This window comes from Kockovaella imperatae (genome assembly GCF_002102565.1).
Source record: "Kockovaella imperatae strain NRRL Y-17943 chromosome Unknown BD324scaffold_9, whole genome shotgun sequence".
Lineage (NCBI taxonomy): Eukaryota > Fungi > Basidiomycota > Tremellomycetes > Tremellales > Cuniculitremaceae > Kockovaella > Kockovaella imperatae.
The window spans coordinates 247,779-262,262 of NW_019028949.1; the positions used below are offsets into that span (position 1 = coordinate 247,779).

Consider the following 14,484-nt stretch of genomic DNA (forward strand, 5'->3'; position numbering starts at 1 on the left):
TTCCTAAGACGATCGACTGACGCTAACGATAGCCGCAACCATTTCCCACCGTCACCGTCCGAAGGGATTCGTGCTGTTGCTTATACGTCACAGGAATCAGTCTAAGGAATCTTTGCCAAGCCCGACGGGATATTCAGTGGCTATACGGGACACCCAAGTGAGGCAGGCAGGTCTGTCTCCTGTATAGTCGATTCGATGGCGCCGGTCCAGACAATGTATGGACCATATTACCTCTTTCAAGAATTAGGTCTATACTCGTTTGCAATCAACAACAGAGATGGCATTGCAGTCAACAGAGATGGCAGTGCATGTATTGCATAGACTGCTCTTGGTCATTCGATCATCGCAAGTAGCCCCAGATGCATACATGCATCCAGCCGACGCCACCAGTATTAAGCGGAATTTATTACCATTTCGGTGTGTTAATGATCAGAAAGGGAAAAAAGGGGCAGGTGATTAGAAATTACGGTTAGGTTTTGCACCGCGAAAATTGAGACCGAAACCAGATCGGACAATGTCATACGATTCTTGTCCAATGGCGATCCCTGAAAGCATAGAGAGAGAGAGAGCCATCCATCCATCTCAAAGTGGAACAGTCTGCTTGATCGCCGTACAGAACCTACGCGGCAAGCGCAATGAGACAAAAATCCCCTTCTATGCATGCTAAAAGCTTTATTTTCTGGAAGGGGAGGGAGTGCTAATGGGTCTCATCATCGCAGAGACCCTGTAGTCAACACCACACCCTAGTCATTGTCATCCCAGTGACCCTGCTGCTTTGGTGCTGAGATGCCAGCTTGTTTGCTGACAATGATGCTGTCCACACGCAGTACGGACACCGCGGCCTCGGTCGCCAGCTTGATGGCCCAATCCTTGGCAGCGTACGAGTCGAGTACACGCAGTTCCTTGGCGGATTTTACACCTCCTCCCGTTGTTCCATCCACGTCAATGTCAACGCCAGCATCCTCCAAGCCATCTCCATGCGCCTTGTACAAGCCACTCAGAACATCCTCAGCGTCAAGTCCAGCATTCTCTGCCAACGTGCGTGGGACAACCTCGCAGGCCTCGGCCCATCGCTTGATAGAGTGTTGTGCCAGTCCCGCCGTCTTGCCTCCAAAACTAGTCACTCGCTTCGCGATCTCTATCTCACTGGCTCCCGCTCCAGGTACAAGCCTGCCATCCTTCATCAATATCCTAACCGTATTGATCCCGTCGTCCAGGGATCGTTCAAGATCGTCGAGGTAATTGGCAGTCGCACCTCGTAGAACGATTGTGGACGTCCTCGTTTTCTCTGAATCCTGACGTAAGACTGTCACGCGGTCGCCTCCAATCTCCACAGTTTCGAACACGTCCACGAGCCCGGCCTCTTCAGGGGTAGGCGCACCCAGACGAGCCAAAGGGGTGGCTCCGACAACGCGGCACAGCCGTCTGAGATCGAACTTGGATAGAACTTTGATGACGGCAATGTTGAGTCGATTGAGGTAATGCAAAGCCAAGTCTCCAATTCCAGAACCGGCGACGATGAGCTTGACACCAGAGTCGGCGATCTCTTTGAAGTACTAGGAAGCGTCAGCTTGCAGCGGCTACTAATGGCTCACCCCTTCCAGCTGCTTCTCCTCTCCACGAGAAAAATCGAGTAGCTCTTCAGCCTTTTTCAGCAGCACCGTACCCTTGGTCTCCGTCTGTGAAATGTCAAGACCACATGTGTAGACCGCAACCTTTGCCTTCGTCGCGTTCTTGACGATACCTGGTGCCGTCAGCAATGTTAGCTCATCGGCATTTCCGACTAACCCTCCGGCTCTCGTCCAAAGACCATTCCCCTGACAACTCTGCTGGCTTCGAGTCCACCTCCAAGGACCTTGACGACCCTGACGGAATCCACGTTGAAATCCCGCGGATTCTTGGGCATGATCGCCAGCGCGGCCTCAGCTACCAGTTTTGATAGGATCTGTTCTGATCCAGGCTGTTTCGAGGCGAGAGAGGGCGAGATGGCGGCGGCGAGGTCGGAGATGGTAGGGAGCGGTGAAGACGCGAGGCTTGAGCAGACCAGGGCTGAGGAAATGTATCAGCAGGGGTAGACTTTGCGCACTGGGGTTTGAATCACTCTTAAGTTCCTCTCTGCCCTTCTCCAGGGCCATCTCATACCCTAAGATCACATCGGAAGGGTGCAAACCCATGGTCAAAAGGTGCTCGGACCTCTTCAGCAACTCTCCAGCCAGAATCAACACGAGATTGGTTGCGTCTCCCATCTGCGGCGAGGCAGTCAGCACAAATCCATCGTGGAGCTTGAGAGGAACACTCGCCTCTGATTCTTGGGCTGTACTAGCCATGACTAGTAATTTGGCAGCTGGATGAGCGACCTCGATCTCGCGAATGATAGTCGCAGCATCCGATGTCACGAAGAGTTTGCCCAGGTGGTTGATGATAAGCTTGTTGCGACCTGAGGAGGAGGATCAGATATCATGACTATGAACGCTGAACAGTGGGCGGATGATCCATTCTGTTCGAGCTCATCGTGGGCATCGCGACTTACCATTAGGTCCGAATGATGTCCGCACAATTTCGCTCAACTCCATCACTGCCGAGATGTTTCGCAGGACAGCCTCCTCTAAGCCGGACATGTACTAACAAGGATATAGATTCGTCAGCTCAAGGTCTCAACGCAGTCGGCGTGAAAAATCGATGAGATCCTCGCACTCAAGGCTCAAGCTGATGGTATAGATAATCCTGCTTGAACACAGACTCACCTTGTAGCCCGACTTGAAGAGGTCTGGACCTCCAGCCTTGGGAACTTTGAGCGACATCGTAGGCCCTCAATATACACCTCGTCACTCGATCGAGTCCCTAGGCTTAAGATGTTCCTCTGATGAGTCAGTTGCACAGATAGAAGTTGCAACAGACTCCCAAGTAGTATGTGCTCGAAGCAATTCAGACCAGCAGACCGCGTTTTCGCGAAATGTTCAGAAGTTCACGTGACATGTATACATTTTCAGAATTTTTGATTCCGTTCGAGCCACTACTGGATCACACACACTGGATCTGGATCTTTACTGGATGGCATGGCCTTGTCCTTCTTCTGCATCGTGATCTGCGAGGATGATATCAGCGTGCTCATAATGTGGAGCGAGACCTATTTACCGGGACCATGACTCCACCAGGCATCTTCGTACCTATTTGCAAGCTCAATGATGGGACTTCAAAAGATTCTGACTCACCTTCTGGGAGGACCATGGGAAAGTCGCATACTGAAGACATGGGCAAGACCGCTCCACCAGGTAACGATGTGCCGGTCGGCAAACTGAAAGTGGTGGTGAATTCGTAAGTGAGAGCTGACGTCATGCCGGGCGGGAGGTGTACTCTAGCCGGGGGCCATGGCGAAGTCTACTCACAAGACACCCTCTGTAATGGTATGATAGGCATGATACTTGATGCCATAACCATCTGGAACAATCGCATTGGCGATAGGCTCCTCGATCGTCACGGCGAACGGATGCAGTGGTTTACCGTATCCTATACCTGCCGGTGTAGTCTTGGGTGGTTTCTTATTTGACATATCGTCGAGTCAGCTCAATTGCTCGTTAAAAAGGGGTCAGATAGTCGCGGAGGAAGTGGAGGAGGAAGCTTCGAGGGAGTGCGTGCTGGCGATGATCGATAGTCTCGCTGAGCTCAGCTCGGTACTCTCGTGCGACTGTCGAGCGGAGTGCAGGTCTAGTCAGTGAGGTAGTATTTGAGCACTTGAAGACAGTCAACTCGTTGTGATTTTCTACCCGGAGGGGTTATGATCGACGACCGTCAAAGGATGCAACAACAGGTCAGAGGGTTCAAAGCAAGGGTGAAAAGTTGGGACAAAGCTGCACAGGATACATCATGGCACAGAGTACCATGGCTGTTCCGTGACGGACAGTCGAACAACAGGAAGTCAACCCCGCACGCAGATGTTTGTTCCTCGTGTACATGTATGTGACACTGTCAGCAGCAGCACCTCAATGGCCATTCCCAGAACGCCCCGATTTTGCCACCGGGCAATTACAGGGATTCTTTTCTGCTTCCGTCGGATCCGAGGGCGATACCTTGGCCTTGCACAATTGAGCATATTTCCCCTTACCATACTCACTCTTCCACCTCGAGCCCCCCTCAATGGCTCCTTCGTCGGGAGATCTGTCTACTGTTCGTTCATCCACACCCTACTCGACGACGAAGCGAGCGATAGCACCCGATCATTCTATCGAGCGCCCCGATAGGCGAGCTCATCTAGGTCCTCGTTCTTACTCTACGTTACACGGCGCGACAGACTCCTAGACACACCATTGCCACTGCCTATCCGCTCGACTTCGTCCTTCCAGTCGCAAAACACTCAATCATTGGATGCTCATATGAGCGAGAACACAGACTGTAGCCGTCCAGCCGACCCCTAGCAGCTTGTACACGATCTATCCGACATGACGTCTGATGACGGTCAAGGGCTTGTACCTGCACCTAAGAAGTGGAAAGGCAAGGGTAAGGAAAAGGCCTGCCCACTTCTACCGGATGAGGTGTGGAGAAGAGTCTTTGAGATCCTCTATGATTCCTACCACCAAGGTGAGCCACCATTAAATCCATCTCGTGGTACAGATGGACCTGACATCTCAACCAGACTGGCAACATGAAATCCCCCTCACCACCTCGCTTAGCCCCCTTTTGATATGCAAAGATCTCAACAAAATCGCTCTCTCAGTCCTTTATGCGCACCCTCACATCCAGTATGGCGCCATCCCAAGCTTTATCACTTCCATTTCCTCCCCTAACGAGAGCTCGAACACGCGTCGGTCCTACGTACACGATATCACCTTAAACCCCTCACCCACATTCTACGAGCTATGTACCGGAAAGGCTCCAGGCATCCATCCTAGCTTGGACACCTTACTGCCTCTTCTTCCAACCTCACTCAATTCAATCACGCTCAAAGAGATTTTGATCACCAGGCCATCCAGCGCTCAATATCTCTTCGATGCGTTGGCTCTCGTCAGACCTCGAAAGGCTCGTTTGGAAATTCGCCTATGGGATCTGAGCAGATCTCCAATCGGTCGAGATCTTTACACCCTTTCGAAAACAGGTCCATACCGCGCCAACCTCCGAGGATGTCCCCGGAACGATGCCCAAGAATGGGAGATCAACGGACCAAATGGCGAGACTCCGCAAGCTACAGATGTGAAGTGGTTTCAGGATAATTGGCTGAGGGCGATGAACAGCAATCAAGAGCTTGAGATCCGCATCGGGCTGTTGGACGATGACAGAGAAGCTTGGGCTCAACAGCAGGCTCAAGTCGCAGCTAATGCGGCAGCCCAACGGCAGCTCTTACAGGCTGACAGAGATCGAATGCTAGCAGGAGCAGCAAACGCGATGGGGGGACTACCTCCTAGATTCGGCCGAGGTAGAGAGCCCCCAGCCTTTCCTCCTGGTGCGAACAGTCCACATAATCCCCCTGGCACCGAAGGCGCCCGGCCTACAGCCGAATCTGGGATTTCTCCGGCGTCCTCGAGTATTCAGTCTGCCAGCTTCACTCGGACCCCGACGTCTTCTCAGCCGGCAGCAGATGTCATGAGGGCTTCATCCGGCGCAGATGGCTCTGCTGTCAACATCGAAGACGGCTCTGATCGGCTGCTTGGCGCGGGCTACCAGTCAGGCTCCGCGAATGCCTCTGAAGAGGACGCTACTGAGGTTGCTGGACATCGAAGGGAATCGCCTGAAACGCAAACCACTGCAACAGCACCAAACACCGTCGCGAGCGGCGCAGCTTCAACAGTTCAAGGTCATCCCAATGTGTCTGCGGTACCGGGTAGTGAGACAGTCCGTCCGTCTAGGACATCTCGCTCATGGTCACCTATCGGATACCCCGTCCGGCCTGAAGACAAAGACAGGACTTCCGATCCCAAAGCCTGGCTGGAGAGGTTCAGCAAGCGTATCGAGGATGACGGTCGAGCTCCTCCGGGATTTAGGTGGATTCCGAAAGGCGAAAGGCCACCAGCCGAGGAACCTCGTCCACCTGTGACTTGGTTCATCACCCCAGAAGCGGAGAAGGGTGAGGAGGCCCAAGCTACACAACCGTACAAGGCGACGCTGGGAGAGTCAAAGGAGGATCCCCCTACGAATGGCATTCTTCGCGGAAAGGACTGCGGGGAGTCACTACCAGGATCCTCCCAGGCCGCAGAATCCGAGCGAGAGCCAAGACTTGGAGATACTGCATCGACTCGACAATCTGATGACATTCAAGCAGCATTCAACGGCTCCGCGATGCGGCAAGCCACCGGCGAGGCTACCGAAGATGTACCTGGCGATAGCCTCGATGATGGCACCTCGAATCTGTTGGCTTCTGCAACATCCTCATCCACAGTGCCTCCGCCCAATCCTGTCTCTAGTATGGGTACCACCGTCCCTGGTCCTGGACTAGTTCCTGCTCCCCAGGGTACCATCGCTAATCCTGGTCGGTTGCCACCTCATCTTGCCGTCCATGCCCCGCGTGCCAAGGATCTGCCTCATATCATCAGAGACGCTCTTTACCAATTGTTGGAATCGCACTGGATGCCACACCTCCAGGCACTGTCTTTGGTCGCGCTTGATCCAATGGCGTCGATCGTTGCGACCGCGCCTCGACTGGACTTCTGGAACCGCGTCGCTGTACCGAGAATTCGGGTTCATCTACCTCGAGGCATCAACTCGCTTGCCGTTTTCAAAGGGTCAAAAGAGGTGCTACGTGAGCGGCGAAGTAGGGATCGCCTCGATGCGCCGCAGAACCAGGCTCCGCTTCCCGTTGTGCCTGCGGGATTGAGGCCTCAACAACAACCTCAAGAAGAAACACCGGATACTACAAATGATCACTTGATTGTCGGGGGCGATGGTCAGGGAGGCGGTCTCATTCACGAGTCGAACCGACTCTTTGAGATCGAAGTCAACAGTCAAGATGAGATGGACGACTTGTCGTGGATCCATGCTGGGGATCAGTTGCCACCACAGGCATGCAGGATTCTGGCGGGGGTGCACGATTGGAACGACGTGCCTGTCGGTCAGTCGAGGTGACTGCAACAAAATTCTTGATGATGACTGATCCTCTTTGCAGTCTTTCACGAGCCTTCTCCAGGCTGTGACCGCGAATCTTCGCTGGAACCTGGATCCGCTGACACGTCGCAGTTCGCATCGCCTACATTCTCCTGGGCAGAGGATTCAAATGAGGATGCAATGAGCGAGGCCAATCTCGATATGATGAATCACGCTGGATCAACGTATGATGCAGAAGCTGCGAGAGCGCAGCTCAACAGACGATTGACCAGGTTGAGAGAGGAGACTACGGCCGAGGATCGGGATGAGGAGTTGGAGTGAGAGCAATGTTGGGAGAGCCCAAGTTGGGCCTGTAAGAATCACGATTTGACGACCCCGTTACGATGTTCCTCCAAAGATCACAGCCTATAATTCTAAAATGTCAGTCATACGTGACTGGAAGCTGTGGCTTGACTTACAGGTCCTGAACACTTAATGTGTATGCAAACCCATTGTACATGTCTAGGACGGATTGGCGATCCCCGAGTGCCCGCTCATATGCGCTCATAGCCGGAATTCGGATGCGCTCGGGAGGATCTGGCAACCGGGTGGACTTTTGAAAGAGGAGATAGCAGATTCTACGAGACATTCTTGCCACGAATCACGATGGGAGTCAAAGGCAAGCTGTCGACTTTTGGTCTATTGGACAAGATCCGATCCCACGCAAGCGCTTCACCATCCTCCATCGCAATCACCGACTTGGCTCATGGAGGATTAGCAGTGACGTATTCTCAACTTTTATCAGATACCATTTCTCTAGCCGCTACGCTTGTGGACACATACGGCTCTACAGGTCAAGCGGATGATGGAGGACTGAAGGAAGATCGGATATGTATCCTGTGCTCGAAAGGGTACTTGGTGCCTCTGGCCATGTTGGCAGTCTGGACAGCGGGAGGGCTAGCTGTCCCACTCTTACCGGGTATGCCTTTACCTGAACACGAGTACATGGTGGAGAACAGTGAAGCCAAGCTGATCATTTGTGATGAGAAGATGAGGCCGAGAGCAGAGGAGCTGGCCGTGATCGTCAAGAAGAACGGAGGACGACAGTGTGAGATCATGGAACTGGATTTAGAGGACATAAGGGAGAAGAGTATAGAATCTGGGAATGGGGAGGATGCTCTGGAGGGAGCTCAAGCGCTCGAAGGGCATCGTAGAGCCATGATGTTATTCACGAGCGGAACGGTAGGGCGAACGCTTGGGGGCTCCTTGACCGATGCAAAGGAACTGACCACCCGATCATCAGACTGGTCGACCCAAAGGGGTCGTTACGAGACATTCGGCTCTCAGTTCACAGGTCTCAGCTCTGGTCGAAGCGTGGAGATGGACTCCGTCAGTAAGTCTTCGGTGCATTCTGAGTTCCATTGACATGCATGTAAAAGCTAATGATCACGGATAGGACAATCTCTTGCATATACTTCCATTGAATCATCTCCATGGAATCACAGTGGCTCTCTTACCGACCTTGTGGGCCGGAGCAAGCGTCGAACTTTGGGAGAAATTTGACGGTCCAGCGGTGAGCTGATGACTTGTTCGCCAAGCTAGATAGAAGTTGATATTCTGCATCCCTCCTAGATCTGGCGCAGGTGGATCAACAAGGAGGCCAAAGAGCCCATCACCATGTTCTTTGGAGTTCCTACTGTGTATTGTGTGTATAGGCCCCGGGCTGCTTGGAGGACATCGCTGATATACTTGAATAGCTCGGCTGATTGCTGCTCATGCCGCTTTAAGTCCAGAAGAACAAAAAGAAGCGTCTGAAGGCTCGTCGAGACTTCGACTGCAAGTCTCAGGATCTGCCCCTCTGCCCGAGAGCGTCAAGAAAACATGGGAGGAAGAGGGTGGCGTAGGAGGAGGCATGAAGCTGCTTGAGAGGTGAGGGAACGCAATGACCTCATGTATTCACGGAGTAAATAGGTACGGCATGACGGAGACTGGTATCATCGCTGGCACAGGCTGGGAAGATGCGAAACGGGTCAAGGTGAGGCGATACCAGCCCAAAGTAGACACCACGATGTCTGACATACATCTTCGACCACTAGGGACACGTCGGGTGGCCTCTGTCAAATGTAAAGCTCCGTCTTTGGGATAAGGAGGCGGACAAAGAGGTCAAGGAGGAGGACGTCCCCGGTGAAGTGGAAGTCTCTGGTCCAGGGATATTTATCGAGTAAGACAGAGGCGCTTGGGTCCCGATCCCGAGCGGGTCTAAAGACACCGCTGATCATTAAATGGTCAGATACTGGCACCTGCCCGAGGTGACCGCCAAAGAATTCCACGATGGATGGTTCAAGACAGGTGATGTGGCTGTGTATTCCTCCGAACCAGCTGCGAAGGGACAGGTCAAGATTTTGGGGAGAAACAGTACAGACATCATCAAATCAGGTGGAGAAAAGCTCAGTGCAATAGAGATTGAGCGAGTGATCCTGGAGCTGGAAGGGATGCAGGACGTAGCGGTGGTAGGCATAGAAGATGAAGAGTGGGGTCAAGTGGTAGGTCAAGTTTGAACTGGAAGAATCCAAGGCAGGTGTGCTGATATTTGATCCCAGGTCGGAGCGTGTATAGTCACAACGAGACCAGACTTGACGATCGAGACGCTTCGTTCCGAGTTGAGAGCTCACCTCACCGCGTACAAGATACCGAAAAGGCTAAAGTTGTACGAAGGGGAAATTCCGCGGAATGTGAGTTCGCGAAAGATTACTTGGCTGTAGCTGACGCCCTCGATCCAGACGATGGGTAAGGTGAACAAAAAGCAGTTGGTCCTGGACGCCTTCCCGAAACAATCAGCGTGAATGCACTTCCTACTGGATCGAATGATACCGCAGGCAGTGTGAAGCTCTCAACAGATAATCTTCGTGAAACGTCGTGGCGAAGGCCTGCACACTGATAACTCGGGGCGGCCGATGATTCGACAATCCTTTATAGCTCCACTTTGAAAGGACGTTTGACGCACGTCAAGCCTCTCTCTGGATGTCGACTGCACATTCTGAAGCGCCTGCACTTGATCAGCTTCTTCATACTTACCATTTCTTGACCTAGCAATACGACACCCTTCAACATTTGTGCTTTGAAAGTCCACAGCTTTCCGTCACACGGGATCACGCCCGTCCATTCGCGATGCGTTACTCTGCCTTGATCAACGTACTGATTCTTCAACCTTCCGGTGAATTGTCGACCCCTACTTTCCTATTCATAGATACTTTCGAAGGAATCATCATTCACCCTGATGCAGCCAAGCAATCCGATACGGACGTTGTCGATTGTCAAGGTATGATTCTCTCCCCTGGTCTCATTGATATACAGATCAATGGCGCTTTCAACGTCGACCTGAGTGATTGGCGGGGAGACGAAGAAGAGTACAAAGGTCGTCTGGAAGAGATGTGTAAAGCTTTGGCGAAGATTGGCGTGACGAGTTTTGTTCCAACTCTCATTGTGAGTCCAGCGTTCCATTTTCTCAAAATGAAGAGGCGAATGAATGACTCGGCGAGACAAGACCCAAGAACCTAAGGTCTACCAAGCTGTGATTCCCATCATCAGGGCCGTCGCGGAGGAAAGGATCGGAAGTCCCAAGCCGGGGATGGCGACGCCTCTTGGGATTCATCTCGAAGGGCCATTCATCTCGCCAAAGAAACCTGGCTGTCATCCCGTCGGCAACCTCGCTGAGTCAAAGCGCGGTATCGATGACATTGATGAGGTGTGTGTGGAGGCAAAGTGATGGCGCCACTGTATAATCCGAACGCGAATCTAACAAAATCCGCTTGCGTTGCAGATGTACGGTCCTCAAGCACTGACTCATCGGTCCTTGGCTTCCCTCGAAGCCGAAGGCCGCAAAGATCCCGTGACAATGGTGACGATTGCTCCTGAGATCCCAGGCGCATTCGAGGCTATCAAAGGGATGAAGGAAAGAGGTGTGATAGTCAGTCTCGGACACACGTGAGTATCGTGACGGTGTGTACATACTCGAAAATGTGGTACTGATGAATGGCAGCGACGCCACGCACGATCAAGCACTCGGCGGTATCGCACATGGCGCAACACTCATCACGCACCTGTTCAACGCCATGCCACCCTTCCGTGAGTTGACAATGAGGAGCACTTGGCTGACGAGTAGATCACCGACACCCAGGCGTCATTGGACTCCTCGGATTACCTGACGAGTCTGTTCCCGCCACACCGACACTACAAGACAACTTGGCCCATTCTGTCCTCCCTTCTCCCAGTATCACACCCGTCAAATCGCCATTATGGTCCCGTGCAGGTTCGCGTATTCCCAGTACAGTCCAGGAAGAGGATGATATCGATATCGAGCTCAGTGGAGAAGCTCTTCGCACCATTGCACTTGCTGATAATCCCGCTGCGCTCTTTGCTCAAATAGCCAATCTACACGGTCAAGATACTGAAAAAATGTCAACGTTCAGAACCGTATTGCCTATGTCGGAGAGTACCAGGAGAGCCAAGAGCTAAGATTTGAGAATTCACACTCAGACAGAACGCTCGGGTACGACCGATGTTGCAAAGATACCAGACGATAGAGAGTCTGAGGAGGGAGACAACAACGACACATTGTGGCGGAGTCAAATCGTAAAAAGACCGTTCTTCTCAATCATTGCAGATGGAGTCCATGTTCATCCACAAGCATTGTCCATGGCTTACAATGCGCATCCTGAGGGCTGTATCCTGGTCTCAGACGGTGAGATAAGGTCGGCAGTTAGACTTATGACTGACTCTTATAGCTATGTCCCTCATGGATCCGAGCCTCCTTGATGGAGTCTACCATTGGCGAGAAGGCAGCAAGATTGAGAAGAAGGGAGGTGCAATCATGCTCGCAGGTACCGATACATTAGCAAGAAGGTAAGCAAGTGACATGCGTGGTTTTGAGCCGATCTCAACCTTGCCCACAGCATTCTGCCCTTGGCACAGGGTGTTCGAAACCTGGCCAGATTCACCAGCATCCCCTTTCACCAAGCTCTCCTCTGTGCAACGTTGAACCCTATGAAAGTGCTTGGGGGCTGGGTTGCCCAGTCTAAAGGCATGATTCTAGAAGGATATGATGCTGATCTCTGCTTGTGGGACCATGACGGCAAATTGAGACGGGCTTGGGTGGCGGGCAAGGAGGTCGAGGGGGTGGCGGAGGACTGAGGTGGAAGACATCGAGAGGGAGGAGGGAATTTGAGCGACACGTCCAGGGGCACTGTCGTCTATCATTCTAAGAAGAACTACCTGCTTGTTTACATCTCCGCAGGAAGAGTCTGTCAGGTGCATTGTGTGAGTCGCTTGTGCATATCTGTCGACACTCCTGTGAGGACCACTCACAACTTGACCGCCACTCCCATGGAGGGTTTTCTGAAAAAGCAATCGCGTCCAATTCTGTGAGCCTCGGCTGCATAGATATATACTTATTGAAGCCCTGTACAATGTCCAACACCATAGCACAATGGGCTGCCCATGCTTCTCAAAGCTTCAGCTCTGCACAAGGCCCAGCTGTAGTCGCCTCCATTCCACTAAACGACCGTCATTCAGCATATCATACTCTGGTTCAAGCTCTGTCTTCGGTGAGGGATCCCCCTATATCAAGGCTCTAGAGAGCGGTGAATCGCTGGATGCTGACAGCCTACATAAGGTTTCCGACACGGCCATTTCGACAACCTCTGTCCTCTCTTACGTATCAGTCCGGAATGAGACCAAGGATATATTCGCTTCGTTCCTCGTTGCTATTTTGAAATACCTCCAAGTCTTCTCAAACTCGAGCCCAGATGCAGAACGGGCAATTGAGGCTTTCCGACGGCTCAATGCTGTACAGATGTGAGATCCATGGACTATCGAGCTGACTAAATGAGCTGACGAGGTCTGCCAGAGAAGCTAACAGGCTGTATGGAATGACCGGGTCTGACGGAGGATTCATTCACGCATTCATGAACCCATTCATGGTCATGCTTTGTCGTCATCTCATACGGACAGCAAAGACAGTGCGTATGGACCCCCCGTAGGCTCGAACCTCACTGACGATACCTCAGGCTGCCGCTGTCTCTCCACATCCTCCCCGTTCCAATCTCTCTTCTCGGTCCATCCGAGATACCACTAGACAGACGATAGAGAAGACATTTCAAATCTCCTCTAGCGTCGTGAGCGAGGGAGACTGGGCAGCCAGTACGTCCCACCAGTACCTCGTCGGCGATATAGTCTGGCCATTGGCAAACATGCTATGGAGAATCTACGCAGAGGTCAGTGATGATGAGGAGGAGATCGGTCTGGTCTCTGAGTTGACATCGAGCTGACCCACGAGTGACAGAGAAAACTTCATACTCAGGCGTCTGGGCTAGCCAAGACACTTGGATCGCTCACTCCCCCGGAGAACAAGAGAGTCTCTTCTCGTGCTATGTCACTGCACCAGACAGACTTGTGCGAGAGTTATTACTGGCGAGGAAAACTCGGAGTGGTGCTCTTGGACATGCGGAACGCCAAGTTTTGGCTAGACAAGGCATGGCAGATGTGTCCATCAGATTGTCACCAACAGCAAAGGTGGGTTGGAAAAGGCACATCGTTCCTGACGACATGCTGTATCGCAGAGCCATTCTGATCCGCTTATTACCCGTCAACTTGCTTCTCGGCTATTCTCCCACAATGACACTCTTGCAGCGATACAAACTGGGCGATTTCATGCCCCTGCTCCGAGCTTTTCAATCAGGCAATGTCGTCGCTTTCCGACGCGAGCTGCTCAACTGTCGAGATTGGTATCGGCATCGATCAATATGGTTGATCCTCTACGAACGTGGAGAAATTCTAGTCTGGCGCAATCTCTTCAGGCGAGCCCTGAGACTGTACTATAACCTGAACCCCGAGTCCCCGAAAAACAGGTGCCCAACTTGGGTTTTCCTGGCTGCATCCCAGCGTGCTTTTGAAGGGTCCAACGAGGTCGAGGTCGGCAACCTAGCTATAGAGGATATCATCTGCGTCATGTCAAGCTTGATCGATCAGGTGAGCAGAATGTCCTGCATGGCAGCCTACTTCGCTGACATCCCCGCCCATAGAGTCTCGTCTTGGGATATTTATCTTATTCCAATGCTCAACTAGTAATGAAGCCTTCAGAAGATGGTATGGGAGGGTTCCCCAAGCTAACCCAAGTAGTCCCTCGTCACTTTGAGGCCAATGCATAGCCAGGAGCATATATGCCTGCCACATTAGGGAATCGCAACCCAAAAATTTGCTTCCGTCTCCTGTGTGTAAACTTTTCTACGAGGTCCGAGAAGATTCTCAAAATAAAGGGGAAAAACCTGCGTCAGAGCCACCAAAAATTTCAACGACCTAGCTGAACGAGGAGGTCACATCGTCGAGGGGGAGCCCGCGATTGATAGCGTTTAACCTCAAGCATGCCGCCCAGAATACCGACGAGGATTCTGACCACCATTCCTATATCCAATGGTGCAG

The 14,484-nt window shown here is 52.3% G+C and overlaps 6 protein-coding genes across 6 annotated transcripts; 4 read left to right on the forward strand and 2 right to left on the reverse strand.

Moving 5' to 3' along the window:
- Nucleotides 1-621: 621 nt before the first annotated feature.
- On the reverse strand, nucleotides 622-2,916 carry BD324DRAFT_646091 (t-complex protein 1, thetasubunit (tcp-1-theta)). Its single transcript, XM_022017619.1, has 7 exons — nucleotides 2,745-2,916; nucleotides 2,531-2,621; nucleotides 2,301-2,437; nucleotides 2,102-2,246; nucleotides 1,789-2,049; nucleotides 1,596-1,744; nucleotides 622-1,556 (listed from the first exon to the last, which is right to left on the reverse strand). Exons 1-7 carry the CDS (start codon nucleotides 2,799-2,801, stop codon nucleotides 744-746), a joined length of 1,653 nt encoding a protein of 550 aa, XP_021870085.1. The 5' UTR covers nucleotides 2,802-2,916; the 3' UTR covers nucleotides 622-743.
- Nucleotides 2,917-2,966: 50 nt separating this feature from the next.
- On the reverse strand, nucleotides 2,967-3,741 carry BD324DRAFT_514141 (hypothetical protein). Its single transcript, XM_022012969.1, has 4 exons — nucleotides 3,387-3,741; nucleotides 3,213-3,295; nucleotides 3,136-3,167; nucleotides 2,967-3,085 (listed from the first exon to the last, which is right to left on the reverse strand). The coding sequence occupies exons 1-4, from the start codon at nucleotides 3,548-3,550 to the stop codon at nucleotides 3,014-3,016; spliced, it is 351 nt and encodes a 116-aa protein (XP_021870086.1). The 5' UTR covers nucleotides 3,551-3,741; the 3' UTR covers nucleotides 2,967-3,013.
- Nucleotides 3,742-4,104: 363 nt separating this feature from the next.
- Nucleotides 4,105-7,532, forward strand: BD324DRAFT_629658 (hypothetical protein). Its single transcript, XM_022016239.1, has 2 exons — nucleotides 4,105-4,575; nucleotides 4,631-7,532. The coding sequence occupies exons 1-2, from the start codon at nucleotides 4,437-4,439 to the stop codon at nucleotides 7,048-7,050; spliced, it is 2,559 nt and encodes an 852-aa protein (XP_021870087.1). The 5' UTR covers nucleotides 4,105-4,436; the 3' UTR covers nucleotides 7,051-7,532.
- Nucleotides 7,302-9,851, forward strand: BD324DRAFT_677094 (putative long-chain acyl-CoA synthetase; the record flags this gene model as incomplete). Its single annotated transcript, XM_022018957.1, has 10 exons — nucleotides 7,302-8,250; nucleotides 8,312-8,401; nucleotides 8,465-8,581; nucleotides 8,641-8,713; nucleotides 8,766-8,937; nucleotides 8,980-9,043; nucleotides 9,105-9,229; nucleotides 9,299-9,551; nucleotides 9,609-9,740; nucleotides 9,789-9,851. The coding sequence occupies exons 1-10, from the start codon at nucleotides 7,675-7,677 to the stop codon at nucleotides 9,849-9,851; spliced, it is 1,665 nt and encodes a 554-aa protein (XP_021870088.1). The 5' UTR covers nucleotides 7,302-7,674.
- Nucleotides 9,852-10,176: 325 nt separating this feature from the next.
- On the forward strand, nucleotides 10,177-12,198 carry BD324DRAFT_651869 (hypothetical protein; the record flags this gene model as incomplete). The annotated part of the gene is made up of 8 exons (XM_022018404.1): nucleotides 10,177-10,491; nucleotides 10,553-10,753; nucleotides 10,829-10,992; nucleotides 11,048-11,133; nucleotides 11,186-11,500; nucleotides 11,549-11,749; nucleotides 11,793-11,910; nucleotides 11,961-12,198. The coding sequence occupies 8 exons, from the start codon at nucleotides 10,177-10,179 to the stop codon at nucleotides 12,196-12,198; spliced, it is 1,638 nt and encodes a 545-aa protein (XP_021870089.1).
- Nucleotides 12,199-12,450: 252 nt separating this feature from the next.
- Nucleotides 12,451-14,236, forward strand: BD324DRAFT_629669 (hypothetical protein). Its single transcript, XM_022016240.1, has 6 exons — nucleotides 12,451-12,611; nucleotides 12,680-12,861; nucleotides 12,914-13,025; nucleotides 13,074-13,280; nucleotides 13,349-13,578; nucleotides 13,626-14,236. Exons 1-6 carry the CDS (start codon nucleotides 12,474-12,476, stop codon nucleotides 14,128-14,130), a joined length of 1,374 nt encoding a protein of 457 aa, XP_021870090.1. The 5' UTR covers nucleotides 12,451-12,473; the 3' UTR covers nucleotides 14,131-14,236.
- The last annotated feature ends 248 nt before the right edge of the window (nucleotides 14,237-14,484 follow it).